This window comes from Rhinopithecus bieti, unplaced genomic scaffold (genome assembly GCF_001698545.2).
Source record: "Rhinopithecus bieti isolate Rb0 unplaced genomic scaffold, ASM169854v2 scaffold_9996, whole genome shotgun sequence".
Lineage (NCBI taxonomy): Eukaryota > Metazoa > Chordata > Mammalia > Primates > Cercopithecidae > Rhinopithecus > Rhinopithecus bieti.
In genome coordinates, this window is record NW_016806973.1 from 2,614,928 (window position 1) to 2,626,609 (window position 11,682).

Sequence of the window (11,682 nt, forward strand, 5' to 3'; positions counted from 1 at the left end):
AAAAAAAAAAAAAAAAAAAAAAAAAAAAAAAAATCAGAGTAATAGAAATATCACATGGACAGATAGGTAGTCTCCTTAGAACCGGGAGAATGCAAAGCTAAAAAACTATGTCTCTGACCTTATAAACAATCGTTTATCTGCTGTCCACAAATCCTGTGGTTTGCCTGACCTGAAGCATTCAGGCCCCTTTCAAAAGCCATATTTAAAATTAGCTTGGAGAAACTGAGAATTTTAGTGCTGTTGTGCTATATGGCAAGTTGATTTTCTATTTTTTCCCTAATTTTGTCCGATTGTGGGAATCTATATGAACTTCATGGATGTGCTGTCACTTCTGTGTTAAGATGGTGGAGTTTAACTGCAAAACACTGTTGATTGGAGAAAAGCAATGTTTTTAATGTATGAACCTCTGAAAACTTCTTAATTCTTAACTGCATTCTATTTTCTTGCAGCACTACTATGGATGTAGGAGCAGTAGGAGATCTTAGACGAATTAAAAATGCTATTGGTGTGGCACGGAAAGTACTGGAACATACAACACACACACTTTTAGTAGGAGAGTCAGGTATTGTTTTAACTACACTGAAAATTTTTCTAGTCTTTTGACTATAGTTTTCACTGAAAAATAGTACAAAATCATGGATAAAAGCAGACCTAAGTTCAAATCCCAGCTGTTTTACTTAACATCTATTTAACTGGATAAGTAACTTCTAAATCTCTTTACTTCTTCATCTCTAAGAAGAAGGGAATGGAAGTTTTGCTATGGCGGTGTCTGTTATTTGAACACCTTCCAAGTTACAGACCAAAAACCATACAGTGACCTGTACTCAAAATGTATTGTTTATGATCTATTATCTAACAACTCCAGTAGTCTTCCCTCAATTTTGTAGCATCTACAGAATTAGAAACTACCTGTCAAGTAAAAGGATCTGCTACCCATTCGTTGGAATTCAGTTGTTCCTTTGGTGTCTCAAAGGTTTTTTTTATATGCAGGCATTGCAGTCTAGTTTCAGTGCAATTCTGAGACTCAGTATTGGTGAGAAGTGTGACTTTTCTTTTGTGAAGTGGAAGGAGGAAAATTGTGGAGGAGGTGAGGTGGGAAGAGAACTCCTTTGTTTTTTTTCTTTTTTTTTTTTTTTTTGAGATGGAGTTTCGCTCTTGTCACCCAGGCTAGAGTGCAATGGCACGGTCTCGGCTTCCTGAAACCTTCCCTTCCTGGGTTCAAGTGATTCTCCTAACTCAGCCTCCCAAGTAGCTGGGATTACAAGCACGCACCACCATGCCCAGCTAATTTTTGTATTTTTAGTAGAGACGGGGTTTCACCATGTTGGCCAGGATGGTCTCAATCTCTTGACCACCTGCCTCCACTTCCCAAAGTGCTAGGATGACAGGCATGAGCGGCTGCACCCGGCCAGAATGAGAGCTCTTGTAATGCATACCCCAACGGCTTTAAGTAGATCAGTTTTAGGAAGGACATAAGGAAATCGAAGGTGTAAAAATTGAGTCTCTTAAAACCGTTCATGTATGAATACTCCTTCGAAAGTCTTTGTGTAGCTCTCTTAAGATGCTGCTGACCCAGAATGCCTCTAGTACATATATTTTTGTTGAAAAGACAATACTCGAATAATTTACACTTTCCTTTTTTCCAATCTCCAGCCACCAAATTTGCCGAAAGTATGGGGTTTGTCAATGAAGATTTATCTACCAGTGCTTCTCAAGCTCTTCATTCAGATTGGCTTGCTCGGAATTGCCAGCCAAATTATTGGAGGGTATGCACACGTATTTAATTTAAAAAAATAAGTTAAGATATTAAATGACATCCTTTCTGCTCACTGTTGCCTGCCTGTTGTCTAGGGTGCTGGTTAGCATCCTGGCTGTACATTAGAACCAGTGGTTTTAGTTTAGTTGACTCTGTAGGTATGGATATTCCTGAAACACCTCTAGCTGCATCGGATGCATATCCAGCATGGAGAGCTACTGGTCTCTTGCAACAGTTTTCAAACTGAAGTTTCTGTCATGTGGAGGTGGCTGCCTCAATCAGGGCTGCTGCTTGTATTTCCTTGTAACTAAGTCTAAAAAATCAGTTTGGAAACTAGGAGTCTAAAATATTTCTTAGATTTTATCTGTGTGCAGTATATCCAATATCTTGTTCTTGACTTGAGAACATATAATATTACATGTCTAGTATGTTACCAGTGGAATGATTTGTCTTTAATGGGACTTTTAACATGAATCAGTTTGCCTTTGCCATACAGAGTCCTTCTGTGGGATATCTTAGTCTCTCATCTATTTCTTCCCTAAGTCCTAATTACTTTTGAGTAGCCATCAAGTCAGAAGTCCCTTGGGTTAGCACTTGAAAGAGGCTAATCATAAAACGAAGTTAGGGGAGGCACTTAGTGCACTGATGTGTAAGACATGAGGAATAGGAATAGGTTTCTTGTTTTAATATCAGTCTACATACACAACCTAAATTTATGAGTTTGCGTTATATTCTCGAGCCTTTAAGATTTATAAAGATATCTTAAAGCACAACTTAGAATATATTCACATAAACCTAGCTTTGAAAAAACAATAAAAGCTTTTAAAACATCTTTTACTTTAAATCTCAGAATTCTTTGCCAAGAAACAAATTTCTGAAATTTAGAGGTCCAGTGTGTATGTAATTTGTTTAAGGATTAATGTCTAATTTTAAAACACTTTATATCTACTACTGTGTTGAGAATTTTAGGCATATAAAGAGACAAATTAGGGACCTGTGTCATGCAATAGATACCTCACCTATATTATTTAATTCTTAGACTAGAATGGATATTCAGTACAATTATTTGCCTTATCTGTTTTTATATGAGACTTAGTGATTTCTTAGCTTTTAATTCTTATCTTTAAGTTACCACATGCCTTTTCTTGATTTGTTGCTAGTGTTTAGTGATTGTACATAATTTCTTGGCAGTTTCTAAAAATACCCTTTATAAGAAGTAAAACTTCTGTAAATCTTGTTTACAGAATGTTATACCAGACCCCTCAAAATACTGCGGACCCTACAGACCACTTGGTGTCTTAAAGCAGGATATTCCTATCCATAAAGAAACAGAAGATAATCGTGGTCATGACACTATTGGTAATTTGCCTTTTGTGCAGTTTTTATGGATAAAGTTTAGTTAATTATCTTCCTGTAGCTCTTCCCTATTCTTCTACCAGAAGTTGATTGTGATTGTTTTAACTGTCAGTTAAGTGTGCCTCTCTATGGATAGCTTAGTCTTGTCTTAGCAACTGTATAAAATTTGGTAAATTATTTATACAAGACACCTAAAACCCAACGACTATTCACTTGTGGATTTTTGAATCTTTATTTGATATTTCATTTTTTGGCAGTGTTATGTTGCTGTATTTTAGTGACCTTAAATAACTTTTCCCAAGTTATAATGTTAAAAATTTACATTAGTCTTTGTCTTAGTTTGTTTTTTGCTGCTATAACAGACTACCACAGACTGGGTAATTTATAAACAAAAGTTGATTTGGCTCACAGTTCTGGAGCCTGCGAAGTTCCAGAACAGGTGCTGGCATCTGGCAAGGGCCATCCCAAGGTGGCAGTCAAGAGAATGAGACAGGAAGTTGGGTAGAACTCATCCTTTATATCAGGAGCTCACTCCCTGCAATAATGGCATTAAGCCCTTTTAGCCTTAATCACCTCTTAAAGGCCCCATCCATCTGTTAATAATAATGAATAATGTGAATTGCCTGTTACCATGGCAATTAACAAAATACCCAGACTGGGTGGCTTCTAAACAACAGAAATTTATTTCTCACAGTTATGGAGGCTGGGAAGTTCAAGATCAAGGCGCTGGCAGGTTCCGAGTTTGGAGACAGCTTGTTTCCTGGCTCATGGATGGCATCTTCTTGCTGTGTCCTCACATGGTGGAAGGGGTGAGGAAGCTCTCTGGGGCCTCATTTATAAGGGCATGAATTCCATTCATGGGGATTCTGTCCTCATGGCCTAATCAGCTCCCAAAGGCCTCACCTCTTGATACCATCACCTTGTGGAATAGGATGTTGATATGAATTTGGGGAAACACAAACATTCAAACCACAGCAGTTATTACTGCCTGCTCAATTATTTGGTTATATTTGAGGTAAACTTTATACACCTACAGTGGTTTATTTATTTTTTTTTTTTAACTTCTAGGCATGGTTGTAATCCATAAGACAGGACGTATTGCTGCTGGTACATCTACAAATGGTATAAAATTCAAAATACATGGGTTAGTGTTTCCAAAAGAACAGAGCTGTCAAATATACATTGAATGCAGAGCAATATATGCCAGGTGCTATGGGGGTTGCAAAGCACAGCCCTAGTCTCACAGCTACGATGAATGAGTGTGAAAGAAAATGCAGTACTGTCTGCTGAGTGCCACAGGACAGGGAGTCACAGCCAGTGCTGTAGGGTTTAGGGGTGGCAGAGGTGATCGCTTTAAGCTGGGGTAGTTAGGAACACCAGTAAAGTGATGCTTAGAGATGAGCCCTGACTCATGGTAGTTGAGTTCAGCACTCCTACTGGCTAGGAAGGTTGTGTGTGTGTATGTGTGTATGTGTGTGTATTCAGAACTCCCACTGACTTGGAAAGAAGGTGCATGTGTGTGTATGTGTTCAGAACTCCCTACTGGCTTGGAAAGAATGTGTGTGTGTGTGTATGTGTGCGTGTGTGTGCGTGCATGCTCAGGGCTCCCACTGGTGTGGGTGTTTGGGGGTGTGTGTGTGTGTTCAGGGCTCCCACTGACTAGGGAAGAAGGGGTATGGGAGTGTGGGGGTGTGTTTTTTGGGGTAGGGGAAGTGGTATTGGAAGATAAGACTGCAAGAGAAGACTGGAGCCAGATTTAAGGTGTCTTAAGTCAGTTTAAGGCATTCTGGATTTAATTTTGAAAAAGAAAAGCATTAAAAATTTGTTACAAGAAAAAAATCTGGTAGAAGTTTGGCACATTACATAGGAAGCAGAAATAGATTGTAGATAAGGGAAACCAATTTTGAACATGTTGCAATAATCTGGAAATTAGATGATAAAGGATGGTAATAATAGAATAGTCACTGTAAATTTATACCATCCTGGTATATGCCTGACTGATAACAAGTTCTTTTAAAAAATTAATTAATTTTAATGACAATGAAAATTATCTGTATTTGTGGTGTACAACATGATATTTTGATGTATGTGTATGTTGTAGAATGGCTAAATCAAGCTATTTAACTTCTTATCTCACATACCAATTTTATTATGGCGAGAACACTTAAAATCTACTTAGCAGTTTTCAGCTGGGCGGGTTGGCTCATGCCTGTAATCCCAGCTCTTTGGGAGGCCAAAGCAGGTGGATCACCTGAGGTCAGGAGTTCAAGACCAGCCTGGCCAACGTGGTGAAACCCCATCTCTAGTAAAAAAAAAAAAAAAAAAAAAAAAAGAAAAAAAAAAATTAGCCGAGTTTGGTGGTTCGTGTCTGTAGTCCCAACTACTCAGGAGACTGAAGCAGGGAGAATCGCTTGAACCCAGGAGGCAGAGGTTGCAGTGAGCCAAGATCATGCCATTGTACTCCTGCTGGATGACAAAGCAAGACTCCATCTCAAAAAAAAAAAAAAAAAAAAATCTGCTTAGCAGTTTTCAGATGTGCACTCTATTGTTATTAACCTTAGTCAGCATGATCCGCAGTAGGCCTCTGGAACCTTCCCTCCTGCCTAACTGGAATTGTGTGTCCTTGACCCACATCTTGCCAGGTCCACCTCCCCCAGCCTCTAGTAACCACCATTTTATTCGCTGTTTCTGTGAGTTCAGCTGTTTTACACTCCACATCTGATAACAAATTCTTAGATAATTAATGTAGGTTTGTGAAAACCTTAGTTCAAAAACTAGTGAAAACCTGTTCTTTGTTCTGATGAAGAATTTACTTAAAACGGTATCAGAGGCTAAGTGGAAATATCCCTTATTTGGAACAGCTTATGACTTAATGTGTTTTACACTCGATTTCCTCCCCTAAATTGTTAATACTCTCTCAAAGCCGTGTAGGAGACTCACCAGTGCCTGGAGCTGGAGCCTATGCTGACGATACTGCAGGGGCAGCCGCAGCCACTGGGAATGGTGATATATTGATGCGCTTCCTACCAAGGTATCACTTCTTAGTGTGTGAATTTTAGAGACCTTTGGAGAAGATATTTTTTTTCTTTTAAGATAGAAAATAATTTTTGAGGCTGGGTGAAGTGGCTCACACCTGTAATCCCAGCACTTTGGGAGATTGAGGCAGGTGGATCACCTGAGTTCAGGAGTTCGAGACCAGCCTGGCCAGCATGGTCTCGAACTCCTGACTGTTTCTACTAAAAATACAAAAAATTTAGCTGGGCATGGTGGTACAAGTCTATAGTCCCAGCTACTCAGGAGGCCGAGGTAGGAGAATCACTTGAACCTGGGAGACGGAGGTTGCAGTGAACCAAGATCATGCCACTGCACTCCAGCCTGGGCAACAAGAGTAAGACTCTGTCTCAAGAAAAAAAGAAAACATAATGTTTGTGTTGTGTAACCTGAATTTCTGTGTAAGAGCTGCTTTGAAACTGCATACAAGCTTGTTGCCCAGCATTTTGATAATGACAGTCATTCAAGTTAAGTAATCATAGTCCTGTGAAATAAAGTAGTATTTCTCACCCCGCTTCCCAGATGAGAACACTTATGATCTACTTAGATAATTGATGTGAAGCTACCAAGTAACAGGGCTGTGATAGTTGATGGTAAAAGTAGGAAGCGCAGTCATCATGTACAGCTCACCACCCTAGCTAGACGTTGTGCCCATGCACATTACTTTCCCCTTTGATTGTAGCTGTTTTTCTCATTGAAAATCTGTATTCTTTTTGACTTCTGGCCATTACTACTGACAGTTATTCAGCCAAAGTCAAAAATAGTATTCCATATCTAAATTCATGGGTGGATTAGTTGAAAAGATAGACACTGTATCAAAGTTGACTTGCTTTGTGGATGCTTTACTAGAAGTAACCGACTCCTGTTCATTTATGTGTATTCTGTCTCATGGCAATTTTGGTGGTTTTAATTCCTAACTTTAACCCAATTTGGAGTTAGTATTTATTCTGTGACACTGAAGTTTCACCTCTGTTTCAATCAGCTACCAAGCTGTAGAATACATGAGAGGAGGAGAAGATCCAACCATAGCTTGCCAGAAAGTGATTTCAAGAATCCAGAAGTATTTTCCAGAATTCTTTGGGGCTGTTATATGTGCCAATGTGACTGGAAGTTATGGTAAGTTGTGTTTGGATTTTGTATTTGTGTGAACTTCCAAATATTTATCAAACATACACTTTTTAAATATTGTTGTGTACAATACACTATATTCAACAGAAAAAGAGATTCCTTAAGTGGGCATTGAGTAAATGTTAATTGATGATCTGTCAAGACCCACAGCATTAAAAATATACCTAAAAGCCTCTTTTGATTGACTGCTGGTAGCTATGACCCAGTCTCTGACTAGTAGTTCTTATCTTTCACATGTGTCTTAAATGAAGTTTAGCTTCGGCTCCAGTACGTGTTGACATAGGCTAATCTAGTCAAATGTTTATACTAATTAAAAATAGACAAGGATAAATTATCTTCCCTATTTCTTTTCTATTCATTATTTAAATGCCTCAGCCATTTAGATCTTCTCGGGGCTCCAAAGAGCAAAATGTATTACTAATTAGTACACCAAAGAGGTTAGCAGAATTATTTTTGCACTGTTTGAGGCTTGTCTTTCGCTTCATTTACTTTCCGTATGAGCCTATCACAGTTTCAAAGCATTTTAAGATCAGCCACTGCTGATTCTCATTAGTGAATTGTCAGATGGGGAAGATACACAGCTTACTGATCAATATGACTTATTAGGTTGGACTGCTTATTATTGTTCTTTGATCTTTTACTTCCCACAGTTCTCTATTTGAAAAACTTGTTTAAAGAATGCTTTATTCTTTTTTAAGCAGTAAGACACAAAAGTCAATAAAATTATGAAGGGGAAAAGCTTTATGTATCAAATAAGGCAGTTTTATTGATTCCCTCTTAAGAAATAAACCTTATTAGAAAACTCAAAGTTGGATTTAACAGAATGAAAAAAATGATAATTATATAATTGCGGATGAATTTACAGTTGACTAGATTCTTCTATTTAATGACTGAAGAGGACCCTCCCCCAGGTGTTTGAGCATGAGAAGATGAACTTGATTAGACAAAGCGTCATGACAAATTACTCTTGACTCTTCCTGTGAGAGTAGAAGAATAGGGAGCAATGGTGGGGTATGGAGTTATGAATGAATGATGAGAATGTTCTAGTGGCTAGAGAAATAAAATGTGGGGGATGTGCCTGAATAATTTTCCTAAGAAAACATGTAAGAACAGTTAAATAATAGTAGCAATGACGGCATGTGTGTAGATCCACAGCAATAACAAAAATCAGCCAGTTTTCTGAAGTTCAAAGATATTTTACCAGCTACCTCGTTCCTTTCACGGACTGTTCACTGCTTAGTTCTGAGGAGGATGACACTAGTGTACTTCCTGTGACTTAGACATAAGGCATACAGTAGCCAGTGTCTAGTCAAATAAGCAATATCTGTATTGGTTATAAGTATGTACATCCTATAGTTAACCAAACGTCTTTCATTTTTGGCCCCAGGTGCTGCTTGTAATAAACTTTCAACATTTACTCAGTTTAGTTTCATGGTTTATAATTCTGAAAAAAATCAGCCAACTGAGGAAAAAGTGGACTGCATCTAATCCGTCTTTTCTGTCAACATCTGTATTTAAAGAAGAAAGAAACAAAGGCTGGAAAGGCTGCTCACTGTCATCATCTAGTGTTCCTCATGTGTTCTAAAGTCTTTTTGTAAAATAAAGACAAAAATAAATTTCTGTTGATGTGGCACTTTCTGTATCTGAAATTTTATCTGTTTTTTAACCTTTTTTATATTTTCTGAAGATGGATATGTATATGGCTGTGTTTTGTATATATTTAAGTTTTAAGTGACATTTGGATTTCTGATCAGTGTTGTAAAAAATTGCTACTTTGAGATGTATTTCCACAGTGATATATTCAACCCAAAAGGAATCATCATATTTGGATGCTTAAAATAATTAGAGTATACAAGTTTTTCAGACCCAAAGAAAAAAACAGCAGAGTCTCAGCATGATGAGTCCTGATTGAATTTCAGTATGTCACAGTGATGCATCTCTTATCACTGATTATTGGTTTTACTTAATATTCCCTAAAAACTTGAGGAAGAAAGATGATATTAAGAACATGAGATACTCTTTGTTTTGTACATACTAGAAAATATGGGCAATCTTCTGATGAGGAATTGTGTTGATTTTCTTTGCTTTTTTCCTCTTTTGGAGCTCTCTGTGTGAAAGTTCGAAAGCCACAAAAATATGATGTTTTACCTGCTAATATTTAGTATTGATCGTTTCTTTTAAAAATGATTTGGGGAACTTGATCTGTACTGTAATTTTACTAATCCCTTATGCAGAGGTGGGTATTGCAATTAGAAGTAACTCAAGAAATATGTTGTTTACCTTGGTTTGTTTTCCTAACTTCTGATCAACTATCTGTATGGCAACTCTACGGAAGTTGTGTGTGTGCTTTCTCAGCAGCATTTTCCTTCAAAATCATCTTTTTAATCAACATTCATTAATAAATGGACATGTACAATATTGTCTTCAAACTTTAGAATTTTAGCTGTTTTTCTATGCTCATCTTAATGTTTAATGTTCTTTATAATTTAGGGGAGAAAGCTATCGTTTTAAGAACAGTGTAGATCACTTGTTCTGATACACCTTGCTATGTATCAGAATTCTCTGAGGAGCCTCTTTAAAAATGCCCTCTGTGCCACTAAATCAGATTCTTCATAAATGAGGACTTGAAACCTAGAATTAGCAACTGCTAATGGCAGCCCTACAGCTTCACACTCTGAGAGGGAATCTTACTGTTCAGGGTTACCTGAGGTATGCTAACCTGCTTAAACCTGGTGCTGGGCCTTGGAAAAAGAAAAAACCAGATTTAAACTTGCGGTTACTTTAAGATGATACTTTCGTTTTGCATATTTGCTTTCCATTAATAAATAAGGCAGTCATTTACAAAATCACCAGGAAAAGGAGAATGAAGTATTCATGGCCTGTCACTTCCCAGCAAATTATGAGTTTAGCTGACAAAAGCAATCCACATATGTTTCTAAAAGATGTTTTCTTTTTAACTCACATTCTTCCTCAGAGAAATAATTTCCCTATATTGTGAGTAATGGAACTACTTTGGAAATACATTTTTAAAGTTCGAGTTTTGACTGTAATGTTATTTAAATAATACAGATGTGTCTTCTTTCTTTTGAAAATAATTGTGTGTCCCTAGTGATGGTATATACAGAGGGAACATCTTTCTTTCATAGTGTTACAATATCAGTGTTCACTGGGGTCGTGGGAAATACATGTAGGAAACTGGTGAAATATTAACACAGTTGGCAAAGAGAATTGTAAGTCAATTCGAAATACATTGAATTTGGAAGTGGTTCACTAAATTGGGAAATGCAAGAAAGTAACTTGGGAAGGGAGCCTTGGAAAATGTGATCATGATTTAACTTTTTTTTTTTTTTTGAGGCAGAGTCTCGCTCTGTGGCCCAGGCTGGAGTGCAGTGGCGCAGTCTCGGCTCACTGCAAGCTCCACCTCACGTGTTCACGCCATTGTCCTGCCTCAGCCTCCTGAGTAGCTGGGATTACAAGCACATGCCACCACGCCCAGCTAATTTTTGTATTTTTAGTAGAGATGGGGTTTCACCATGTTGGTCAGGCTGGTCTCAAACTCCTGACCTCGTGGTCTGCCTGCCTCAGCCTCCCAAAGTGCTGGGATTATGGGCGTGAGCCACCGCACCTGACCATGATTTAACTTTTTATGCCAGACAGTAGTTAGTGGTTTGCCTCACATCTGTCCTGGTTGTATTGATGGCTATTACATAGCATAAGGTAAGGGATCTAGTTGCAGAATTTTCCCCATTCTGGCAAGTTGTTTTTGTTTTTTTCCTTTGACCTTACAAAAAAATGTTCTCACTTGCCTACTGCTAAGATGAAACTAGATTGTCCTAAGCACATATGTGGATTAAGCAACTTTTCTATGTGATTCTGAGAACGAACACATTGTCACTTAGATTTTTATTTGAGTTTTTCTATTCTATTTCTCTCTAAATGGATAAAAATTTCAGTGACAACATCTATAGATATATGTAGATATATACAAAGAGAAAGTATGTATGTATATGTGTGTGTATATACGTATATAGTAAGTATATATATGGAAAGAGGTGTAAGTACTTGCCACCTGATTCTATTCTCTCCTGCTTTCTGCTTACACCTTTCATCTCATAACATTACTACTATAGAATAGCCTAGGAGTGTAGTGGGCATAAGTTTGAGCATCCACTTAGCTCAATTTAACAGCCCCACTTAGAAAAAGAAAGTGATTTTGATATTAGCAATATTAAAATTTCTTGATTAATACTCCAGAGGATTCGGATAAACTTCACTCAAGTGCTTCGTATTTTTAGCACAATAGGCAAAGAGGAAAATGTTAACCACGGTATAAAATAAAGATTTTGGTAGTTTCATGCTCTTTATTTGCTTTGATTAATCCGTGGAACTTA

The 11,682-nt window shown here is 37.6% G+C and overlaps 1 protein-coding gene across 2 annotated transcripts in view; it reads left to right on the forward strand.

Moving 5' to 3' along the window:
- Positions 1 to 9,711, forward strand: part of AGA (aspartylglucosaminidase) — a 12,367-nt gene extending 2,656 nt beyond the window's left edge. Inside the window, exons 3-9 of one of the 2 annotated variants that reach the window (XM_017879106.1) lie at positions 450 to 562; positions 1,654 to 1,766; positions 3,001 to 3,115; positions 4,181 to 4,256; positions 6,036 to 6,143; positions 7,146 to 7,279; positions 8,679 to 9,711. In XM_017879106.1, the coding sequence (XP_017734595.1) occupies positions 450 to 562; positions 1,654 to 1,766; positions 3,001 to 3,115; positions 4,181 to 4,256; positions 6,036 to 6,143; positions 7,146 to 7,279; positions 8,679 to 8,779 (760 nt within the window). In that variant the 3' untranslated portion in view covers positions 8,780 to 9,711. The remainder of the gene's footprint in view (positions 1 to 449; positions 563 to 1,653; positions 1,767 to 3,000; positions 3,116 to 4,180; positions 4,257 to 6,035; positions 6,144 to 7,145; positions 7,280 to 8,678) is intronic. The other variant, XM_017879107.1, reaches the window with a different exon arrangement.
- The last annotated feature ends 1,971 nt before the right edge of the window (positions 9,712 to 11,682 follow it).